At 33.8% G+C, this 25,691-nt stretch overlaps 2 protein-coding genes and 1 pseudogene across 2 annotated transcripts; all 3 read right to left on the bottom strand.

Annotated features, from left to right (window-relative positions):
- Positions 1-398: 398 nt before the first annotated feature.
- Positions 399-1,701, bottom strand: LOC131041306 (glutathione S-transferase F10). Its single transcript, XM_057974345.1, has 3 exons — positions 1,467-1,701; positions 1,268-1,316; positions 399-1,003 (listed from the first exon to the last, which is right to left on the bottom strand). The coding sequence occupies exons 1-3, from the start codon at positions 1,611-1,613 to the stop codon at positions 558-560; spliced, it is 642 nt and encodes a 213-aa protein (XP_057830328.1). The 5' UTR covers positions 1,614-1,701; the 3' UTR covers positions 399-557.
- Positions 1,702-17,631: 15,930 nt separating this feature from the next.
- On the bottom strand, positions 17,632-19,724 carry LOC131041341 (glutathione S-transferase F10-like; annotated as a pseudogene).
- A 1,700-nt stretch (positions 19,725-21,424) lies between these two features.
- On the bottom strand, positions 21,425-23,528 carry LOC131041307 (glutathione S-transferase F10). The gene is made up of 3 exons (XM_057974346.2): positions 23,222-23,528; positions 23,059-23,107; positions 21,425-22,055 (listed from the first exon to the last, which is right to left on the bottom strand). Exons 1-3 carry the CDS (start codon positions 23,366-23,368, stop codon positions 21,616-21,618), a joined length of 636 nt encoding a protein of 211 aa, XP_057830329.1. The 5' UTR covers positions 23,369-23,528; the 3' UTR covers positions 21,425-21,615.
- Positions 23,529-25,691: the final 2,163 nt, after the last annotated feature.

Raw genomic sequence — 25,691 nt, 5'->3', positions numbered from 1 at the left:
ACCACTGTCAGTGTATTTGAATCGAAAAGAGAACAATTTTCTGAATTCAGAGGTGATAAAGTGAGGAAACTAAAGACATATCAGAATCAAAACTCTCAATGCAGGAGAAAAATGTTCATAGGGCAAGGAGTTTAATACCTGAAGAACCCAACAGCAATTCTCTATTTATCTGTACCGTTGGCGGTTTCTCCTCGTGGCAGTGCAGGAAGAAGCAACACCAAAATGCACACCAGATTCTGACCTCTACCAAACTCACATTACCACATTTGTTGGTCAAAGCAAAGTTCATCACATTATCACTATCCTCACATAATAATAATATTACTATATACTACAGGTTATTAACATGACTTTATTACATATAAATCTTAATATTTTAAGAGATCCAAGATTTCACAAAAGGTCAAAATATTATTCCAAACTTTATTACTTAAGAACTTTAAATCTTAATATTCTAGGAAATCTTCCATGCTTTATAAAAAGTAAACCTCAATACTCCAATAGATCTTCCATGCTTTATTACATATAAAGCTTAACATGCTACTAGATCCCGGATTTCACATAGCCAAAGCCAAAACCCTCTTCCACACAGGTCTAGAGGAAATATTCTCCCACCACGAATTCACATGTTTCCTATTCCTAATCAGATGTCCCTTACCAACAACATTCACTATATACTCAATATATGGAAGATGGGTCAGATCAGCAAGGCTGAAAAAATCCCCTGCCAAGTACTTGCTCTTTGACAGCCTCTCTTCATACACATCTAACACTTCCCCCAACTTTTGAGCACTGCTCTCAATCAATGCCTTGTCCTGAGGCTTATTCTTCCTTGGGCCAAAGAGCAGTTGATAAAGTAATGCATAAGCATGAGGATTAAAGTTCTGTCCTTCAACTTCAAGCCATTGTTCAACTAATGCTCTCTCCTCCAAAGTCTTGCCCAGCAGACAAGTCCCCTGTGATGCATATTTCTCTGCATAGTACCTTATGATAGCCCTTGATTCTACACATACCCAATTCATAGAAACTCAGATATACACTACCCAAATCACATTATATCAATGGTAGATGCACTAACCAGTAGATTTTAAGGATATACAATAAGCGTATCACAGGAATTTATGCAAGCTACCCACATAAATTTTGAATACAAACATATCACATGAAAGAGGATAATCTATCTAATCAGTCTATCAAAAATAAATATATCATATCGAAAGCAATATTGTAGACTACCCATAAACATATATACAATTAACATGATTACCAAACAGGGTGAGACTTCCATCCTGGACTACTGGAACTTTTCCAAATGGCTGCATAAAACATCATACAAATACAAGTTACTAACAACTCAACCCCATAAATAGACTATTCTAAAACCAACAGAAAAAATTATATTATAAGGAAGGTCCCCTACTTGTAAAACCAACAGAAAAAATTATATTATAAGGAAGGTCCCCTACTTGTAAGGCCAGGAACTCTGGTTTTTTATGCTCCCCATTATCTATATCAATAGGCACAATTTCGAACTCAATATCTTTTTCTATCAGGCATGCGAGCACCCTTTTGCAGCAGGAGGCATAGGCAGGTCCAAGCAGCTTGACAACCATTTTGCTTTTCTTTCATTAATGTAAAAGAAAACTATCCTTTTACCTATCAGAAGCTACAAGAGCTGCTGTGCATTTGAGAGAGTTGTGATGGGGGAATTTATAGAAGAGGGGAGCTAACAAAAGAATTGGGTCATTTAATTAGGTTTTTGTTTGATTTGATATGAGTAAAACAAAAAAGCTAGATATTAATTTTTTCATGTTTATGAAGTATTTGTATAATTACTATATTAGTATAATTACTTTTGATTTTAATTGTATATATTTTTCATAGTTAAAGTTAAAAGAAAATGAGTTAGTTCATATATTTTTTTATTTCTATTATATGGTGAGCTGATATTGATATAAGAAAGTGATTGAAAGAAAGAAAAACATGAGCTGATCAATATGATTTTTGTGTCCATGTAAATATGAATTTAAAAAAAAAAATCAATTATTAATTAATATTGGGAGGCATTCTACAATGATAATAAAGAGTGGAATGTAATGATTTTTCAGTGTGTTCACAAAAATTATTTGCACATCAAAATAATAATAATTATAATATTTTCAAATTAAAATCACATAAATCTTATGTATTTATATATATAATAAATAAATAAATTTTAAAATAAAATAAAATAATACATTTTAGATACCATTTTAGTGATCATTGAGATCTATAATTTAAGACCTGTGTGCATTTGAGTGATTTAAGGTTCTTGCTTAGTTTGCACGACAAAAATTGTTTACAACTATTTACATCAATCAATTTTTATTTGTCAATTTATCATGAATCAAATTAGTCATCAATTAACAATTATTTATATAAAAAATACAATTTTTATAGTTTTCTTCATCAAGATTTAAAATCACACATGATAAACATTTTTCTTGCGAATTAGATTGAGCAGCCGGTCTTTCATCTACCAGTTATTTTATGTGGCTACCTACTACATTTGGAAATATCTACTTAACTAGTGGTCAATGATTTAAGTTTGAACGTTCGCTTACTAATTGAACGTTCGCTTAAGAGTTAAAATTAGTGGACGTAAAAATAAACAATGCAAAATATTTTTGAAGTACAACTGAATCTACGAGACATTTGTTAATCTTAGTTTGGCAATAGCAGCAATGTACGTTATGTTTTAAAAATGTAAATAAATTTAATCAATGCTGAAAAAGGATAATTTATGTTTCTAGAAGACAGGACATTAGCCAGTATAAAATCATGGTATAATGTTGCTGTTATGTGTATAAACCATAGTAATAATTCTATTATTTTCTTCTCTTTCAAAAAAAAATGTTTGTTTTGATATCACTTTTTTAAGATTTTTGACTTTTATTATAAAAGAATATGATTAGCAATCACATTTTGCTATGTAATAGGTATGTCAAAGAGGTGGTCAATTAGCAAAAAACATTTTTCTACTTTTTATATATATTCATACAATACATTAGATTGATTGGTAGGCTATATAAAAAATAGTGTTGTGTGTAACCAATTCCTTGATGAAAAGTGATAGATGAATGGAGCGACTATGCATCCACTTTTAATGTTTTCAATTTAATATGCTAAATGTGAAATCCTTGGAATGCATATACAATAAATAAAGAGTTATTATATATATATATATATATATATATATATATATATATAAAAGAGAGAAGAGAAGATATAAGGGCAAAGGGAGGGAGAGATGAAGAGAGAGGTGCAAAGACATAGACAAACATACAAAGTTGAGTATGTTTGTCTACCCCTTTGTACCAATCTCTTCATCTCTCCCTCCCTTTTCCCTTATATCCTCTCTTCTCTCTCTTATGAATAAAGAGTGATTGATTTTATGTCCTCAACTCTATCTTTGGATGCACATTCATTATGTGTAGGCCATTTGATTCTATTTTATGTAGTGTAGGATTCATGTTTTAAGTCTTCTACTTAATAAATGGTGAGAAATCAATTGACCCTCAGTTTGTTGGTGAATTTAAATGGTTTTGAATGAATCCACTAATGATCAAATCTTGGTGAGTGCAAGGCCTCAATGCCTTATGAGATGAGGTCAAGATCATGTCTTGGGTGACTTTGGTGAAATGGGTGCTCCTTAGCCTTAGGTTGAGGTTTCAACCTAAAGGCTCATGCTCTCATATTAGGTAGAAAAATGATCTTGTGGAAGATATTAAATCCTCTATAAAATAGGATTGATGAAAAAAGTCCATTGTGTACATATGACACTCAAAGCTTGTAAGAATATGAGTGTGTCCATTTGGGATGCGTGGAATATTTAGTTGTTGATACATGAACAAGGATGTCGACATAGGTTAACACCTAGTATGATAGTTATACCTTAGATAAATATTACACCAATGATAATAGTTCTAATGAAATATTAAATTATTTAAAACCAAAATGTATATCATCACTTTGATTTTTGATAGTCACAACTTAATGAAGGGCTATTCCACCCACACTCACACATAACACAAGATCAAATATTAACATGAAAAATGTATGAAGGAAAAAAAAAAAAAAAAACTTCCAATTCCTTCAAAAAAATGGTATTATAGATTCCAAAATTACAATGCTCTAACCGCATGGACTTAACTTGGTATAGAAAAAAATAACTCTGTAAGAAAACTCTACAATTTGAACCCATAATGTGCATTAATGCAGTTGTTTGTTTTTTATTACTTAAGTAGGGAAAGGGGCCCTAATCCCTCACAAATATAAAATATCAAGCAACAAAACAAAGCATCAACAAAATAGTAATTGACATCGCACAACCATAAGCCCAACAAACACCATGAAGTTAACCACCCAACAAGTAATCAAAAACTCTTAAACCAAGAACCCAACCCTCCCAAAATAGGCTATCTACCCAAGAAAACAACATATTACCATAAACAATCACTATATCATAAAGCTCAAATCCTAAGTAAGCACTACTACTAGTATCATTGTCAAGACTAATAAAAATTTTAGTCGGCACAAAGGCCTCGTTAAATATACTAAACAAATAAGTAAACTTTGAAACGCTATAACTGTATAACCTGAGCCATAACTAGCTACTAATCCTACTAGAACCGTTTAAACCAATAAGCTTAAAGAAAGTAACAAAAAGGCACAACACCTAGAATCCTATCATGAACCTCTACATTATTTTCTATGAATAATCTCCTAGTTCATTGTGAGCCTCCTCATTTGGTCCTGCCAAGAATTCTGATCCAGATCCTTGTCTATCTACTCCTCATCCTGAGGATGACCAATAGCCTACTATTTCTTGGTTTTCTTCCTAAGCTTTCTTTTCCCTAAGACAAATCCCATAGAAAATTTCCTCATAATCCCATTTGTAATGACATAGAGAGAACTAATAGCTCTATCCATCTCCATTTTCTCTTTTCTGAAAGTTTCTCTACATTGTTTTCTAGGTTCATAACACAAACTTGTAAACCTACACCTCCCTTCATATCAATAATTTTATCCCCATTCTCCACAGAAGGATGAGCTTGAGGATTTAGCTATATAACATCCTCACCATTATAGACTAGGGAAGGGGTTCTTTGTAGTAGCCTTTCACCTCTGTCCTTAGGTTCATTAATGGATTCTAAATTTTCTTCTCTCTCATTCTCCAACTCCTCATATTTGGCCTGAAAATCCTCATCTTTAGAATCCTTTGAAGAATCTAGTGTACTTTCTCCTCTAGAGTGTAATCATCCTTAGAAGCTAGGGCTTCCTTAGTGGCATTTCTACTTTTGTTATCTTTAGCAATTAGACATGCAAAGAATTGCTCCCCCAGACTTATTTCCTATTTTTCAACTTTTTGTTTGGCCTTTTCCTCATCATCCCAAGGTCAGCTCATCTAGGTCAAAAGTGATGCTTTTGTCCAAAGGCCCTTTATCAATTTTTCTAGCCTTCAAAGGGTTGGTCTTTGGAGTAGAAGCTTTCTATTCATCAGGGGTAGTTCTAAGGAGCACAACCTCCAAAACTTCATTGATATCCTGGGAATTTTTAGGCTTTTTACCTTTAGTATTAGAGGTAGGATTACTCCTCTCATAAGGCAATGGTTTGGATTCAATCAATTCAATTTGCACAAAATTGCAAGGGACTTCTAGATTATCACGATGGTTTCTATCATAGGTTATAAAGTGGTTGTGGTGAGGCGAGTTGTCAAAAGAAAAGTGATAGAGTGCATAAATTAACCCTTGATGCAAGGAAGGAAAGGCCTCATTACTAATACTAGCAAACAAGGATGAAAATAGATAAAACAAGAAGTCAATTTTTTCACCATGACAGATATTATAGACACTTAAAAATAATTATTTTAATTATTTTAAAGTTCTTGACATAATTAATTTATTAATTGTGCCAATTCTTATTTCTCCTCAATATTAATTAAATATAATTAATGTTGTCACTATAGTCTATTGATTGATTTATTTAAATCAATCCACCTTTATTCTTATAAAAAACCCTAATATTAAGTCTCCTCAAATTCATCCTTTTAATTAATTAATTAATTTAGGTGATTCCTACAAATCACATTTTTTCTAATCCATCATTAACCTAATGATTTCTTCTAGAAGTTCCCTAAACTCACTTAATATTATTCTTCTGATTTTTAATTCCCTCCACTCATTCTCTCTCCTAGTCAAATCCTCCTACAAATCTTATCTACCCTAATCCCACCTAATCATTCTTCTAATCCCTCTCCTAATGAGTTTCTAGTGGCTAATCATCATGATTAGCCACAAATTCAACTCCTTGTCCCTTCCACCTAACCACCTTCCTTAAATGCTCTTTTCCTAGGTGAATGTGAGATTTTTAAAATCTCACATTCCTCTAGGCATCCCATCCTCTAAGGAATTTTTAATTCCTCCTTATTCCTCCAATCCCCATGAACATCCTTTTTGAAGAATTTTTAATTCTTCATCCCCATCCCTCAAAGAATATTTTATTCCTTGTTCTTCCCTATGCACATTGGTAAGTCTTCCCAATGAGCCTTGAAGAGTGTGGAGATAAGAAATGCCTTTAAGGCATATCTCTTGGTCTCCACACTTGTCTTGTCATCTCTTCTTAGGCCTTGTGTGAGCTCACAAAAAATCTTGACCCTCCATCTTGGGTCAATCCTAACCCTCCATTTCTCTTCCTCTCATCCTATAAATTGAGGACTACATCCCCTTACATCTCATCTCCAAGTTTAGTAAATCCATGTTGCTATTTTGTGCCCAAAAAATTATCCTCATACCCTTACTATACCAAAATTTGCATTCATCCATACTTAGTATTTCATCCTTTGATCATCAATCCATCCTTCCTCATCCATCCATCCTTTATCATTTGTGCACAATATTGGAGAGCCAACCACATCATTTCTATTGGACCGATCATATCAAGCTAGGCACGTTCTTGGCTTCAACAAGAGTCTGAATCGGAGGAACAAGAGAACTCTCTTGGCAAGGTATAAAGGTTGTTTCATATTTCGTTATTTGGTTGTTTTATGTCTTTTGTTCATTGATTCAATCTAACCTTGCAACCAAGAGTTCATCCCTTGGTTTAGATATGATTCTATAGACACTTAAATTTGGCTAATCAATTTTGTCAAATTTATTTCCTTTATTCATTTAATTAATTAAATGTCTAAATTAATTAAGCCCATCCCTTGAGTTAATTAATCTAATTAATTAATTCTCCCCTTCCAAACCCTTGAATTAATTAATATAATTAATTAGTTCCCCCCTTTCCAATGCCTTGAATTAAGTAAATTCTCCCTTTCCAATCCATGAATTAATTAATCAAATTAATTTATTCCCTTTTTCATCCTAGCTACCCTACCATTTTTCCATGTGCATCTACTCGTAATCCTTATCACACCCTTGACAAGGGAAATCCATCAAGTCTTCCACCTACAGCTCCCAGGTAAAAGCACAAAACCATGTCACGTTTCAGGCTAACTTATCAGCACAAGTGAATTTAAGTAATTTTAACTAAAAATTAATTTTAGTATAATTTTAGTAAAACATATGGTCTATATAGATTCATTATAGCTAAGTTATATATGGGCCACAACTTTTCCAATTGGAAGTGTCTACTAAATGTATATTCTATACTACTTTTGGTCTAATTACAAAAGAAAATAAAACTCGATGTTTCAACAACTCCTACTCTTATAAAAAAAAAATTTTGAAATGTAAAAATACCCTTTTATAGATCTATAAGTGAAAATTTTTAATATTTTAGTTAATTTTTATATTTTATATTTAATGTTTATTGAAAGTAGGTCATCAACACTAAAATACAAGGTTGATTATCTTGTCAAGGAAAAATACTAATATTTATTAAAAAAAATTGAAAAAAATATGATGTAGTAGCGAAAAGAATCTATGTCAAGATGATATAATTCTTTTCTAATTTGGATAAATAATTAAGAAAAAAGGTGGTGGGAATTGGAAAGAGTTATATTTCAGCACACGCAACTTTTCAAATTTATTGAAAAATATATATTTATAAAAAATAGTAAAAAATATATCCATGCACAAAAGTTTCAAGTTATAAATATAAAAAGAAAAAATCAAGGAAAAAATGTAAAATTTACTAAATAAAGTGTGGTGGCTTGTGTAACTTTAATTTCAACATTTTTTCAGCAACTAAATTATAATGTTTACTTTATTAAAAACTATATTCAAATAATTTTTAAATTTTTTATTAAAATTACAAACATAAAATAGACATAAGAATATAAATTTTATTAGTTTACATCATTTCAAAATTCAAACATATATTTCACTTTCTATTAATTTAATTTAAAATTTTGAATCAACATTGACCATTTCCTTTATAAAAGTGTGACACAGCTTTGTACTTTTACCCTCCCTCATATATCACCTCCATGTATCCCTCATATGCAACATCCATACCTCTATCTTCCCCCACGGTCCTATCTCAACTTCCATCTTTTCATAGAAACCCTACCACTTACATCCATAATCCAAATCATTCATCCAATCCTAATCCCCCATCCTATCTCACTCCTCCATCTAATCCTAATCCACCATCATCTATCACACAAGCTATGACTAGGGGTATGAATTACAAAATTCCATTATCATATGTGCCCCCACCTGTCTAATCAGTGCCACAAGTTGTTAGTGCTCTCCAATACCAAGATCAAGTGAAATTGCAACTTGTTGTTTCACAACTGGGATTTAGTTATCCACAAGCACTCCCTTTATCCATTGTTGTGAAAAACATTCATCGATTAGTGAGTGGCGCCAGTCACTTTCCCCCATCCTACCTTAGTCCACCTTCCTCCACTCCATCCTACCTCAATCCACCACCATCCACTTCATCGTACTACAATCCTCCACCATCCATTCCCTCCTCCAATCTCAACTATCATTCCTCTCCCACCTTCTACAACCACCGAAAACTTCCCATCCATTGAGACTATCCAACCACAATCCCCATCACCTACTCCTACCATCATTCAAAATCAATTTGATGAATCCACCATCCTTCCATCCACTCTATCTATCCCAATTGAAGAATTTGTCATCCTTCCATCTGGTCCATCTACCCAATTCATTGAACCTTCCATCATTCCATCCATTCCATTTGAACAGTCTACCTACTCACCCCTCGTCACACCATCCACACCAATCCCCTCATGTCAAGATCTTGTTCTAGAGCATGTTGAAAAATTTATTGATCCAAATCAAGATCCTCTCATCCCATATACTCCACTTTTTCACATTTGCATCCTCATAATGCCAAATTCTCTCCACTTTTGTCTACTCATAATGCCATAATGCAGGATTTTATCCATCTTTTTGCAATCACAGCCTCATAATGCCAAATTCCATCCTCACATCCCCTCATCCAATCTTCATATCTTGAATCCAATTAGCATAATCACACAACATGGAGCAATATCGACCACAATCTATGTCATGAGCACACATTCGACCATGGGATAATCAAATCAAGGAGTTGAATAGATTTTGCATATTATTTGATTTATGTCAATTGTGCTTTGTTCATTTCTTTCTAACATCCCTATCTTGAGGTGTTTGAGCTGATTGTGTTTGTTTGGTTGCCTTCACATGTATTTCAATCTTCTGTATTTGAGCATAATTTTCTCTCATAGATTCAAAATTGGAAAGTGATAGCTATGAAGAGTAGTATAACACCCTTCCAAGGTAAAAAAAAATTATAACGTGAAAACTCACCATAACATACAAAGACATGAAGATAGAGCGGTCATATCCATTCTACAACACTGTAGGCCTTTCTCCTTTTTCAATTTGTTTTTGAGGAATTCTTTGTAGGCCCTTGAGCTCTTCTTTTCTACTTTTTGTCCCCTTCATGTCAAACGTGTGGCTTTTGCTATGATCTCTAGGGTGACAATGAAATTGTGATGCAACCATAACTGGTAAAACCCCCAAAGAGAATCAACCGGCTTATGCAGCAAGAGTAACACAAGGAAAGCAACAAGAAAACATAACAAGATTACATAAACAAATCATATTATTTCTTTAGAAATTTTGGCAACCATCTGGTTATCATCATATAATCATCAAAGAACATCCAGTAGTTAACCAGTTACATGTAGGCTTCAAGTCAGATACAATCCAATCGGGACTCTAAGAATCAACCAGATCACTAAATGTGAATCTCAATCTTCAGTCTCAATTCTACTTCCTTTGTCCCTACAAATGATTACATAATTCCATATATATACCCACCGGAACATATCTGGGTGAGCCTCATAAGATTACATTTACCAATGCAGGAAAATGAAATGCGTAACTAGGTCAACCCTAAGAATTAAATAAATATTCCTGAAAAATAACAACCAAGAGGTGCATTCAGCAGGAAGGTCGGCCACACGCCAAAGAACATCAAAAAAGACCCAAAATAGATCCACACACCAAGAATCGCATCGGTAATGAAGGAAAACCAACCGGTAAGCACAAGAATTGTCTCGGAATCCAGAAACAATCATCCGAAAGCGATAATTGACTGGAAAAGAACCCCAATGAACTCAAAATCTAGAATTAAGCACATGAACCAACCTCAAAACCAAAAATAAGATCTGCCATGAAAAGAAAGCAATTGTACCAGTACCAACCGGTAAGAACACAAAAATTGCATAAAGAACTAGACAACAACAAAACTGAAAGGTAATATTTTTGGTTGATGCAAGATTGCTCATCGACCGTCTTGCATCGACTGGGAATTCTCTTGCATCAAATTTATTCTTCTAGTAGTAACAACCCCCTTTTGCTATGAGTTGCAAAAGTTTTTTGACAAGGAACTATTATAACCTCTCATGGCTAAAAATTAAGGAGTCATCCCCGCCTTATCAAAGAGGTACCACACTTCTTAATTTTGTCTTAAATCATTGTAATCCTTTTCAAAGAAGCCCCCATGGCTATATTAATCATAACAACAACTGAGAAATACAAGCAAATAGAGAATAACTTAGGCGCATAAAGATTTATAAAGCCCAGAAAAGAAATAATGCAAGTGCAATTAAGGCTTGAGATGGACAAAAAATTGGCCCCAATAGTCCAGTTTGCGCATGTAAAGTGACCATTCCATAAATAACTAGCCTTACAAAAATACAAAGGCAAGGCACCGTCATATGCACGAATATTATCGTCACTCATGGCAATGATGGCATTATAATAGGATGACCTTTTTATAAAATTTGTATATTTTTAAGCATTAGCTTATCTTGTGCCAAGAAAAACCATAATTATCATCTAGCGATGCCCTCAAACAAGAAGCCACGTCATCAAAAAGTACTTCAGCCAAATTTGACTTTGAAAATTTGAGAAGTTAGGACCTTTTTGCCCTATCCCTCTAATATTTTTTTTTATTATCATCATGAGAACTATTAATAAAAGAGTTGACATCCTTTTAGGTAAATTTGTCCCCTTTCCAAAGAGAATATTTTTTAAGACTAATTCGGCACTGGGGAAAAGAAAGGAAGGTCTAGGCATCAAACCTTAGACTGAAATTAGCCATTCAATTGATAGCCCTGTTGCCTTCCCTAAAAACATGTTTGACTTTAGATTAACGTAAACTCATATTCATAACTTGTGTTTAGATGGATCTGTTGTTCTTACCTTTGTTCACCATTTTATTTGACATCAATGACCACCTTAGAATCTTCTAGAAAATGTAACTCCTTGCTTTGAGAACCTAGAGGTCCAACCATTTATTTTTTAGCCTAAGAGGGGGGGGAGGGGGTGAATCAATATTCCCTTTGGAAATTAAAAACTAAACTTCTATAACTCAACTTATTATTAATTAACCTCAACCCAAAAGAAATGCATGCAACATAATTGAAATATGAGATATACACAACCATAAGAGAGACACTAGATTTTTATACATGGAAAACCCAAATAGGAAAAACCATGAAGAGGGTTAACTCTCAAGATAATATAATTAGTTATATGATATTACAAGGCTCATTATCAGAGGGCTCACTACCCGGATTACAATAGCTTACTACCAGAATATTGTCAAGAAATAGAGACAAAAATGAACTGAGAAAATTGCATCTACATATACATAGGTTTAGTTCCTGATAAGCTCAGATATCCAAACAACTGCTTGCAAGAGATGTGATCAAGAGTCTCTGCAACTCTAACACAATATGCCTACACCAATTCATTGTCATGCCAATTCTGTCTTTCTCCTTCAGTACACGAACACTCAGACACTCTCACTCACTTGCATTTCTCACACACTCATTCACTTCCACACTATACCAATATATATATATGCACCAAGTCAGCCTTAATAATACTTTCCCCAAGATCACTTTCTCATTGGTCTTCTACATGATATCTTTCAAGAATTCCAAAGATCAGATCACATGTTACATTCACGGGCAAGTGCAAGGTAATGAGTCACAAATTCGCGGAAGTCCGTGCATTGGAAAATGCGCTCTTATAAACGGGGGCCCGTTTTCAAAAAACGGGGGCCCGTTTGTGCTTCGGGCTCCCGAGCCGAAAGGTAACGGGGGCCCGTTTTGTTTAAAAACGGGCCCCCGTTTTGTTATAAAACGGGGGCCCATTTTTTAGAAACGGGGGCCCGTTTTAAAAAACGGGGGCCCGTTTCTAAAAACGGGCCCCCGTTTTGTTTAAAAGCGGGCCCCCGTTTCTAAATGGCATTTTTCCTTTTTTTCCACAATCCGCCCTTGTTTGAAAACGGGGGCCCGTTTTGTGGAAGTTGATTCCACAACCCGCCACTTGGCTCGGGATTAGGCCCGGGATAGGCCTGGGATGGCCACACCTGAGACATGGACCTGCAAATTCAAATCTCCATGAATGAAAGCACAAATATGAACTTCAGAAATAGTTTACGCGCCTCTAATTAGAGAATTTTTATACGAAATTAAAACCCATTTCAGATTATACTGTCTAGATTCTAAATATGTAAATTTATTTAAAAATTGATTATTTTAACTATTTTTCATTTAATTTATACTAAATCGGGTCCATAAATTTGAAATATTAACTAATTTTGTTAATTTAATAACTTTTTTATTTTAAAGAATTTTGGAAAAAAAATTATATGTCATCAATCTACACAAAATTCTTTTGTATTTAAAAAAAAAAAAAATCAAAAAATGTTAAGTTTACATCAAATTATGTGGGTCGTACACGTCAAATTTTTAAAAAGATAATTACGGCCATTAAAAAATTAATTAAAAAAAAAATATTAGAAAAAAAAATACAAAAAAATATGCTCATCAATCTTTAGTGTGTTACAAACCATTTCCCAAAATGGTTTGAGAAAATAATTTTAATTGTGTCAAAAAGTGTGGGTCGTACACATGCATGGTATGGTCCTGAAACAGGCATTTTTAAAACATAGTTTTCAGAACTCCATTTAAAAAGTTATTTTTTATTATGTGGGTATTAAAATAAATTATATATTTAGAAACTACACTCAGAGGGCTATCTTTTATATTCCTGACTTTTTCCAAGATTCAATCTCTAAGTGTTTCAAAATTTAAGGTCAAATGAGACAAAATCTGAAAATCAGGGAAAACACTTCCACTTTTTGGCCAAAAAGTGGACTCATCTTCTTGCACTGACCCTCACCAGAGCAAAAACCAAAATAGAAAAGCATTCAGGGTTGGCTAGACCTAGAATGATCATATCCTTGAACTTCTGCAAGCACATTTCTGAAAAAAATGATCCAACTTGACATAAAGAAATTAAGGTCATGAACAACGTATTTCTGAAAGATCATCACTAGAAACCAAAATGCAGAGGAATGCGGAGCACTCCAAACACTGTCGAACACCATCATCACTGAATATACTTCTGGAGCACAATTTTTGGAGCACCAAATCAATTGCCATAGTTGAATCCAAAATTAGGTCAACATGAAAACATATCCACATACTGGCAACACACATTTCTAGAGCAACAACCTTCTAGAAAACACATTTGCAACAACTGTAATGCATCTACGACTTAACATATCAACATGGTTTTTCATCTTCATACATACATACCTATCTTCCATTGTTTTGTATCATACATGTATATATATCATTGCTCTCTAACATACATACATACCACTACTCTGCAACACCTTTACTTTGTAGACTAGCTTACTTTATCTGAACCAATCCGTATCACCGGGTTTGACATCAATGACAACACAACATATATTTCTAACAATGTTATTTTCTAGTGATTCATATATTCTAAAAACCCTTATATAGTTAAAACATTATTGAAAGCCATATACTACAGTTGCTCACATTTGTCGATGTTATTGGCTACTGGTAAATACCATTGATCGAGGCACCTGAGGAGATAAAGCATGGTGCACAACAACACCATTAAAAAAAGAATATTATATTGTGGAGACACATTGGAAGACAAGAAGATAGTAGAATCTTAAAAATATTTGTATTGCGATTACAAGCATGGATAAGAAACTCCAAAATTTGAGTTACATTCGTTCAAAAAGATTATAAAAAAAATACAACTTGACTTGAATGAGCTTTTCGTTTAAAACCCAACCCCTTTGTAAGACTCATTTTCCTTACATAAATTTGTAATGGAATTATGTAAAACATGACCAACACTCTCTGTAAGTGGAAAATATGACATGCCCCATATTCTCTGACCCAAAAATATAATCACATGGTTAAAGAACATGCCACCAATTAGGAGAATCAACCTCAGAGATTTATAATGAAATTTTGGCCATCAAAAGATCAATATAATGCATGGAGGATAATTGAAATCCATGAAACTTGATGACAAAGGCATTAAAAGTTTCAACGAGGTTGTCAATGAATTTCAACCAGCAATGTATTTCTGCATCTCTATCTTCCTAAAAATTACTCTTTAACTCAAACTTAAACCCAACTTTTCTTCATTTATATGATAGGAAAAATAACCTATTGTATCTTTCGATCCTTCACCATGGCGGGAGATCGAGAATGTCAAATCTATATCCTTAATGAACTTTTACCCTTTTGCATCAACAGGGACGCTTGCACTGGGAACAAGCCTGTCCATTGCATTGCCGTGTCATCGAGAGTAGTTCGGTGCAAATGAAATGTTTTCCCTTGTGATTGCGCATTCTGAAGAAAGCTTTCAATCCGTAGCTTGTTTCAATGCTTACTGCAATTTTCTCAAGCTATCTATCTGCAGTCCACGTATTGTTCCAATTTTATCGGATGTCTCCTAAGAGACTCAATCCACGTATTGTTTAGGCTCTTCGTTCCCTCTGTCCGGCTTCTGGCATGTTGCCTATAAAGGTTCAGTAGGGCGGTGTAACTAAGGCGGTGCAGCACAACTGGCAACATTTAATGATATTTACTGTTATTCATTATTGACAGTCCTTCACCTTACGTTCTAGTCCGCTGAGCTTAAGTTTCTGCGTTTAGTGGCCACCAACAACAATCTTCACCAACACGTTTTGTAGAATGGGCCATTTGTTTCTGAATGCGTGCATCTTAAGCTATATGATATGATTTTGTACTATCTCTGCATTTTTTATTAAATAGCCGATGACTGATTTGAAGGGTTGCAGCTAAACTGGTTTATGAAAAGTCAATAACACGAATTAGCGTGATCAGAAAAATTGACTGCGGTTTTGATTTTTTGAAATATTTTGAAAAAATCAATAACACAAGTTTTATAACCTCGTTTTGGAATCAGTTTAGTCACATCTATTTGAAAGTGGTTTCTTGGTAAGGCAAAAATTGTTTTCCGATGTGAGACAATTTTCTGGTCACAAGTTTTCATATAATATAACCATCGGCTAATGAGGAAAAGGATCCAAATCTAAATCCAAAGAAGGAACATACCTAAACAAAAATGACTATTAAAGGGCATTTGGTTTAATGTAAAAGTTCATGTTTTAGGCATCTAGATGGTGTTGAGTTCAAATATTTTTCGATAAAAATGAAAGAAATGACCAAGAAAACCAACCAGATGATAGATCATGAAATCATAAGCAAGGGTTGAAACCTTACCTAGAAAAGGTGTGGGGAAGGACATGAATAGAAAAATAAGCAACAATAGTTGGAAACCCATGAACATTGCACCAAAACATAGTAAACAATCAAGATGCTAGCAAGCAACATGTCTTCTAGTGTAGTCTCCAACAACATAATTGACAACTTTACAACTAAGGATGGATCACAAGGACACATTAGATATCAAAGACACAAAGGTAGAATGATAAAAGGTGAGGCACACAATAATAAAAATCTCCAAAGAGGTTGCACTCCAAAATGTGTCATTAATGCGTATCAGTGAATTGAATGAAATATCGATAGTAGGCGGGATTACAAGACACATCCTACATTTGGAATTAGAGATCAATGATTCTTTTTCAAGCATGTCAATATGTCAAACCCTAAAAATTTGATAAGACACTAGGAACTCAAAAGGAGATACATATACTGATGATCAAGAGTGATCCTAATATTATGTCAAGATGGGAAACTCCGAAAGTCCTCCAATAACAAAATACAAAAGGAAAAGAAAGAAAAAAAGAAATAAAAGAAAACGCATTTCCTCTCAATTGAACTTGAAGTTAAACTTAGATCTCACTTGATATACTCAATAATAAGAAACCAAATTAATGACAACATCAACTTCACACCGACAACTAATTTTTGTTACACATATCCTTAATCCAATAATCCAATATGAACACACAAAATTCTATGACTCTAATTAATATTTCAAAACACAAAACTATAACAAACAACAATATATAAACTTTACAATAAAATTTCTAAAACTTTCATTCATTCACTTATATCTCTCTACAAAATCTAAAATGAGATTTTTCAAACCCTTTATATGAATTTTCACATCAATGTATACTCCACACTTTTCGCATTATTTTCTCTTTCTAAATGTTCGAGAAAAATTAAAAATAAGAAAAAAAAATTACTTATGGATATTGGTTCTCGTAAGCCCAATATACTCATGCATCATAAATGCTCAACCAATGCTAGGATGGTTTAAAAACAATTGCTCCAATTTCATGATAGAGGTTAGACAAACACTTGGTTCCAAAAGGATGTTGACAAATATGCTTGATAGTGTCAACTTTGAATCGAAATTGAAATCCATTTAACTATCAATATGCATATATTCAATATTCAAGGGTGGAGTTGAGTGCATGTACACTGTCCTATACAATTTTTTTTTTCTCTCCAATTTACTTTGGGCAAGGCAATACCATTAGATACTCTTAATCTAACTACTTGCTCCAATTAACTGCTGACTAATTACTGGTAAGTTGGCCAGAGCATTTAAGTAATGTTTATTAATCAATCCTACTGCATCGATAAATAATCCCCCCATGGATTCTATGATGTTCTTGTCAACCATTGCACTTGAAATGTGGGAAATGCCTATTCATCAAAAATGTGGCAGCAAGAATTTTCATGCTACCCAGCCTGATCTCCTTTGCCTTAACAATAGCACATTAGAAATCATTCACCTCTTTAAGCTTCTTAAAACTCTTGATAAACAGTGATACAATTATTGTTCTCATTTATGTTAAATCAGTAATAAAGACTAGTAAGAACAATTGCAAGAAAATAAGCCACATAATCCATGGTTTCACAGAGCCAAAACCTTCTTCCAAGCAGATCTGGAGGAAATATCCTCCCACCATGCATTCACATGTTTCCTATTCCTGATCAGATATCCCTTATCAGTGGCATTCACTATATACTCAGTAAATGGAAGATGAGACAGGTCAGCAAGGCTATAAACACCCCTTGCCAAGTACTTGCTCTTTGACAGCCTCTCTTCATACACATCTAACACTTCCCCCAACTTTTGTGCACTTCTCTCAATAACTGCTTTGTCCTGAGGCAAATTTATCCTTGGAGCGTAGAGAAGCTGATAAAGTAATGCATTAGCATGAGGATTAAGTTTTAACCTGCAACTTCAAGCCATTGTTCAACCAATGCTCTCTCCTCCAGAGTCTTGCCCAGCAGACAAGTCTCCTGTCCTGCATATTTCTCTGAATAGTACCTCATGATAGCCCTTGACTCTGCACATACCCAATTCAAGAAAGCACACAGAAAGTCAGATCTACACTACCCAAATCAATCCCACATTATACAGTAAATATATCACATAGAAGATGCACTACTATAAATTTTGAAGATAAACCATAAACATATAAACCCACATAAGTTAGAAATCCAAACATAAAAAGTGATAATCCTCGGTACCCACAAAATGTTTAAACATATACAATATATATAATTACATTCAAATTGAAGATCTGCACTACCCAGATCAGGCCTAAATATATAAATTGAATCAGATGGAAGATGATTATCTACACCACCCACAGAAGTTTTGAATACAAACATGTCAAGCGATATTCCTCAGTACTCACAAAATGCTTAAACATATTCAATGAATACAATTACATGCAAATTGAAAATCTACACTACCCAAATCAGGTATAAATATCTAGTTTGAAAACATCATACAGAAAGTGATAATCCACATCACCCAAATCAGGGTTATTCCTACAATCGATATCTAATATGGGAAGTGATAATTTAAGTCAGTCTAATCAGGTTTATATGTATATAGGAGAGCTCATTAATTTTTTTAATATAAATCGAATATAACATATGGTAAGTGATAATTTAAATTAGCCTAATTAGATTTATTTATTAAACGGTTAACGGAGTTCCTCATCGAACTTTTTAATACTCATTTAGTATTTCTGAAAATCAGATAAATGAAACCACCTCTGTTGTCTTATAGACTATCTTTTATTTTTTGGTCGATCAGCAGAGTCAGAGATATTTATATTAAGAGGTTAATATTCAAAATTATATTAAGAGGTTAATATTCAAAATTTGTATGGAGATTATCAGTCTTCCTTCTCTTCTGGGCTTTCCTAATAAAACTTGAAATTCAAAAAAGGACAATATCCCCCATTAAAACTAATTTCCAACCCACAAAAATAACAGAAAAGTTCATCAGGAACTTTATAGAAAACATCCTATCTACCTCCATAGTCTGAAATTATCATCATTTTCATACATGTTTTTCATAAAGACAAATAAAAAAATTCAGAATCCAAAAGCAAAAAATTTCATATCTTTCTTTTTCCTTGCATCAAATCCAACCCTAAGCAGGGACCCGAGTTAGGGGCTGTACTGTTCTCGGCCACAACCCTGACCACTAACCCTATAGACTATCTTTACCCTCATTAAAATTCTTCTATTATATTCATAGATCATTAGATCATGAGAATTTGAAAATCTATTTAATAATTACCAAACAGTGTGAGATCTTCATCCTTGACTACTGTAACTTTTCCAAAGGGCTGCATGAAACAAATACAAATTACAAACAACACAAACCATTTTAATAATAATTGTATAGATGTGTACATACTCCACATGTGCCTTAAAAAATCGTATCATAAGGAAGGGGACCTACTTGTAAGGCCAGGAACTCTGGTTTTTTATGTTCCCCTTTCAGTACATCAACAGGAACAATTTCAAACTCAATATCTTTCTCTATCAGGCATGCAAGCACCCTTCTGCTGCTGGAGCAATAGGCAGGTCCAAGCAGCTTGACAACCATTTTGCTTTTCTTCCTTAATGCAAAGAAAACTATACTTTTTCCTATCAGAAGCTCCAAGATCTACTGAGACGGGAGAGGTATTTGTAGAAGAGAGGAATTAACAAAATAATTGGGTTGTCTATTTGGGTTTTTGTTTGAGCGAACAAAAGAAAGTACAAATAGTCAGTCTAGACTTTTTCACAAATGTACAGTTGAGAATCAACGGTTACAACAATAAGATAGGTATTGGACGACCATTGAGATGATCTAAGTCATTCAAGTCAAAATCAGCAGCAGGGAATTGCCATAAATCAGAGGGCCTGGAGAAAAACCCGTCACGGAGACAGAAAGTGGCCAATGCTTCTAAGATGCTTAATTGCATTGATTATAGGGGATATGGTTAGGGCCATTGTCTATCCAGCCCCACATTTATCATTTGATTCTGTTTTTAAATAATTAAAAATTAAAATACAAGGAGTTTTTTATTTCCAGCTAATTATTAAATATAGTCAATGATAAATTTAGGGTGCTAGATACTATGTTAGGCCATGGTTTTATGTTGCTTTTTAAAACATTTCAAGGTGCTGTTAAATTATTTTTTTATGCATAAAATTTTTGTTATAAATTTTTTATTATATCAATAATGTTTACAAATTTGTTTTTGCTATTGGATAAAGGAGCAACAAGTCTTAAGTTGAATCTCTTTGGCTAATAGTCATGGATTGAAGGGTATCTATTCGTCAGCAGAACTCATCCTTTTTTGATGTCGGATCCATGCACTCAGCAAGCCTCCTTGTTCCTTTTTGATGTTGGAGCCTTGCACTCAGCAAGACTTGATCACTGGTGGGCTCATTCATTAAGAACCTTACATCAATAATTTAAGTCTTATTCAAACTTTGGTTTGAGGTTTAAATCTTAACTCTATTAATGCTTTGTTGTTGTTTTAATGAAATTGAAGACTATTGTAGCCATCATAATAGACCTTTTCAATGGTAAGGTAGGAGCTAAACTAATATTTAAATCAAGTATATCTTCAACAAAATCTTCATCTACAAAATTGCAGTTTTTTAACTTTTAAATTATTGATTTGGTTTTTGTTTGTGTGGACATGAACAAAGGAATCTAGTAACTCTAGAAATTTTCATAATAATGCCTTTAGGCATTCCCTTGTAAGATAAACTGTAGTAAATGTACAATTGATAATCGACCATTAAAAAAGCAAGATAGATATTGGAAAACCATAGAAATGATCTGTTCATTCAAGTCACAATGAATTGTCAAAAATTAGACACCTACCTAAATCAAAACATGCCACAAAAGATAGAAAGTGGGTAGTTCACACAACGTTAGGTTAAGGTTTCTATTGGAGTTTTTCTAAAGTATTTCATGAGGGATACTTGAGTATTTCATTTTCAATGTGTTAAATTCTTGTTATAAATTTTAAACTATAGTGATAACATTAATCTTATTCCAACACTATTTTGTTGCTTAAATGACATTGAACATTGTTATTGTCATCATAAATGTCCTATACTGTGAGGTGGTAGTATAGATTAATATAAAAATTGAATATACCTTCAATAAGATCATTTTCTATAAAATTTCATTACTCGTTTGTTGGCCAGAGCACTTAAATTAACGCTTACTAAGCAATCCTACTGCATCAGTAAATAAATCTCCCATGGTTTCAATGATGTTGTTGTCAACCATTGCACTTGAAATGAAGTGAACAAGAATTGTCATGCTACCTTGCCTGATCTCCTTTGCCTTAAACATGCTGCGTTAACAATAGCACATTAGAAAGTATTCACCTCTTTAAGCTTCTTAAAACTCTTGACAATCACTGATACGATCATGGTATTTATTTATGTTAATCGGTATTGTAAGAGAATAAGCCACATGGTCCATGGTTTCACATAGCCAGAACCTTCTTCCATGCAGGTCTGGAGGAAATATCTTCCCACCATGCATTCACATGTTTCCTATTCCTAATCAGATATCCCTTATCAGTAGCATTCACTATATACTCAGTAAATGGAAGATGAGACAGATCAGCAAGGCTGTAAAAGTCTCCTGCCAAGTACTTGCTCTTTGACAGCCTCTCTTCATACACATCTAGCACTTCCCCCAGCTTTTGGGCACTGCTCTCAATAACTGCCTTGTCCTGAGGCAAATTAATCAATGGAGCGTAGAGAAGCTGATAAAGTAATGCATTGCCATGAGGATTAAAGTTCTGTCCTTCAACTTCAAGCCATTGTTCAACCAATGCTTTCTCCTCCAAAGTCTTTCCCAGCAGAGAAGTCCCCTGTCCTGCATATTTCTCTGCATAGTACCTCATGATAGCCCTTGACTCTGCACATACCCAATTCAAGTATACACAGAGAAAATCAGATCCATACTACCCAAATCAAACCCATATGTATACAATGAATATATCACACAGAAGATGCATTCCTAATCTATAAATTTAGAAGATATACCATAAACATATCACATAAGAAGATGATTATCTACCCACATAAGTTTTGAATACAAACATAGAAAGTGACAATCCTCAGTACCCACAAAATGTTTAAACATACATAATAAATATAATTACATGCAAATTGAAGATCTGCACTACCCAAATCAGGTCTAATTATATAAATTGAATATCACGATGAAGATGATTAACATGTACAGTGATTATCCTCAGTACCCACAAAATGCTTAAACATATTCAAATGAATATAATTACATGCAAATTGAAAATCTACACTACCCAGATCAGATCTATATATATAAATTGAAAATGATAATCCACATCACCCAAATCAGGTTAATTCCTACAATCAATATATGATATGGGAAGCGATAATTTAAGTCAATCTAATCAGGTTTATATGTATACAGGGGAGTTCATCTTTAACATTTTTAATATAAATCAAATCAAATATATCATATAAGAACTGATATTTCAAATCAACCTATTTAGACTTATATGTATACAGGGGAAAACATCATCAATTTTTTTAATATAAATCAAATGGATCATATAGGAATTAATTAATTTACATCAGTCTAATCAGATTTATACATACAGAAAAGCTTATCATGAAACTTTTAATAGTCATTCAGTATTTCTTTTTTAATAATCATTCAGTATTTCTGAAATCAGAAAAATGAGATTTGCTCTTTGAAAATCTACACAAACAAAATCAAATCAAGATATACCCAATAAAATATACCACACAGAAGGGGACAAGCTTCGTTGCCCAAATCAGGTCTTTCTAGATAAAATGAATGTATGAAATTGAAAGGAATAGTGTAGACTACCCATTTAATGCATAAACATATATACAATTAATATCATTACCAAACAGCGTGAGATCTCCATCCTGGACAGCTGGAACTTTTCCAAATGGCTGCATGACACAAATACAAATTACAAACAACATAAGCTAGTTTAATAACTGTATAGATGTGTACATACTCCATATACGCCTTAAAAAGTCATATCATAAGGAAGGTGCTCTTACTTGTAAGGCCAGGAACTCTGGCTTTTTCTGTTCTCCTTTCAGCAGATCAACATGCACAATTTCAAACTGAATATCTTTCTCTACCAGGCATGCAAGCACCCTTCTGCTGCAGGAAGCATAGGCAGGCCCAAGCAGCTTGACAACCATTTTGCTTTTCCTCTTCAATGCAAAGAAAACTAACCTTTTTCCTATCAGAAGCTCCAAGAGCTGCTATGCATTTGAAGTGTGTTGGGAGAGGTATTTGTAAAAGAGAAGAGCCAACTAAAGAATTGGGTCGTCTAATTGGGTTTTTGTTTTTGTGAGTATGAACACAAGAAAATAGAAATAGTTATTAGTCTAGACATATCAAGAAATGTACAGATGGGAATCAACGGTTAGAACTACGAGATAGGAATTGGACGACCATGGAAATGATCTAAGTCATTCACGTCATAATCAGAAGCAGGAATTTGCCATAAATGAGATAGGGGCCTGGAGAAAAATGAGCCGTGAAGACAGGAAGTGGACGTTGCAGTCTGTTCCACATGTGAGCACACCGTTGCAAAATAAAATGTTCATATGGAATATGCCTCTAGGATGCTTAATTGAATTGATTGTAAGGGATGTTGTGGTCACGATTTTAGGGGGCTTTTAATATGTATAGTGGGTTGTTGAGAATTTTAAGTTTTATGTATTAAATTCTAGCTATGTGAAGATGTAAATCTTATCTAAACATTAATTTGAGGTTCAAATTTCAAGTCTATTAATGTTTTGTTGTTGGTTGAGTGACATTAAATATTTAGAAGAGCAGTTTTTCGATTAGATTGTGTAGTAGTTTTTGCATCAATGATTTGGATCAAGCTCCATCATCACGATGATTAAGTGGTATATAAGATTATGTAAGGAGACCCACAAGGATGGTAACTCGACCTTAATGGTTAAGATGGCTTTAGCATCATAGATAAATTAATATGGTGTGCTGCTAGTGGGAGTGTGATCGCTTGTTTGGTAGGCCCACAAAGTGGGATTAAGTTGTATATGCCAATCATAGCCAGCATCATTGATTATCTTCTTAAAAAGTTTGAAAATTGTTTAATTTGACGCCTTGACCTTTACCTTGGGGATTATATGGCGTGGAAAAGCAGTGTTGAATTTGGAACTTGTCATAGAGTTTATGAACATCCTAATTTTTCAAGGGACACATATTATCTATGATGATGGAGAGAGGAACACCATATCTACATATAATATAGTTAAGGATAAATGTGGTGATCAGTTTGTTGGTAACTTGTGTAAGGGGAATGACTTCAATCCACTTCATGAAATACTTAGTGGAGGTGATAATAAATTTATGGCCATTAAAAGATGGAGCGTGAATCTTACCCACAAAATTGAGTCCCCACTAATAAAAGAGCCAAGGCATTGTGATTGGCTACACAATTCCTATGCTAGTGCATGTATCAAGTCTCCATGTATTTGATACATTTTGTATTTGTTCACAAATTGATATGCATCTTTGTCCATGGTAAGCAAATAGTAACCTATCCTCACTAGTTTCTTAGCCAAGGTTGGACCACTAGAGGGAGCCCCACATATACCCTTCTGTACCTTACGCAATGTGGTTTGGACTTTTTCACATTCTAGACATCTTAGGAGAATGCCATCAAGACCTTGTGGTAAAGGGTGTCGACAACAATTACGTAATGAGAAGTTTGGTGGACGAAGGTACAATGTTAAATGTTGGAAAGGTTGGGAGGAAAAGTGTTGTGAAGATAGGTGTATATGTCAATGTACCGGAGAGAATTAGGGACAATGATACACACAAGCTTAGATGGAGAGATCTCATATGTGGGGGCCAGGAGATTATCTATCAAGAGCTCATAGTAGGTTGTGTTTTGTGGCATATCTATAAGAGATGCAATGGTGGGCATCACATTGGCATCTCTTTTATTGTCCTCTGGAATCTACTCAAAATTTATCTCTATAAAGTACTTCTTGAAATCATTGACCATCTATTTATAAGGCATCAACTTTGTATCTTTCATTTGATAATTATTGTTTCTTTGATAAATGATCAATTGGTAATCACCAAAGACTTGGAGCTCTTGAATTTTCCATTGAACAACAATCCTAAGTCTCGTAGTAAGTTCCTCATATTCTTTTATTTTGTTTGTGTAAGGGAAAGATAATCTATAAGATTTTGGAATACAATCCCCTTGTGATATGACAAAAGGGATTCCTACTCCTACTCCATGTTGTGTAAATAATCCATCAAAATATAACTACCATAATCTTGAAGTTGTAATGGATAGAATGGATTCATTTAGAAAGTCTAAAATCAATGGGTGATAATCAATCATAGGTTCCTTTGCAAGCTTGTCTGTAATAACTTATCCTTTTATGGCCTTTCATTCAATATCCTCGATGTCAAACTAGCTAACAATAATTACCTATTTTGCTAGTGTTCCTATGAGGGTTGCCTTGTTGAGAA

Source organism: Cryptomeria japonica, chromosome 11, assembly GCF_030272615.1.
Source record: "Cryptomeria japonica chromosome 11, Sugi_1.0, whole genome shotgun sequence".
In the NCBI taxonomy this organism is placed as follows: Eukaryota; Viridiplantae; Streptophyta; class Pinopsida; order Cupressales; family Cupressaceae; genus Cryptomeria; species Cryptomeria japonica.
The sequence above is the reverse complement of the archived record's forward strand: the minus strand, read 5'-3'. Positions and strand labels throughout refer to the sequence as shown.

Bases quoted from the DNA above. Each gene is read 5' to 3' on its own strand.
- LOC131041306 (XM_057974345.1), bottom strand. From the start codon at position 1,613: ATGGTTGTCAAGCTGCTTGGACCTGCCTATGCCTCCTGCTGCAAAAGG. The intron at 1,317-1,466 runs GTAGGGGACCTT...TGTTTTATGCAG, and splicing joins CAGAGTTCCTGGCCTTACAA to CCATTTGGAAAAGTTCCAGT. The intron at 1,004-1,267 runs GTAATCATGTTA...GGGTATGTGTAG, and splicing joins TGGAAGTCTCACCCTGTTTG to AATCAAGGGCTATCATAAGG.
- LOC131041307 (XM_057974346.2), bottom strand. From the start codon at position 23,368: ATGGTTGTCAAGCTGCTTGGGCCTGCCTATGCTTCCTGCAGCAGAAGG. The intron at 23,108-23,221 runs GTAAGAGCACCT...TGTGTCATGCAG, and splicing joins CAGAGTTCCTGGCCTTACAA to CCATTTGGAAAAGTTCCAGC. The intron at 22,056-23,058 runs GTAATGATATTA...GGGTATGTGCAG, and splicing joins TGGAGATCTCACGCTGTTTG to AGTCAAGGGCTATCATGAGG.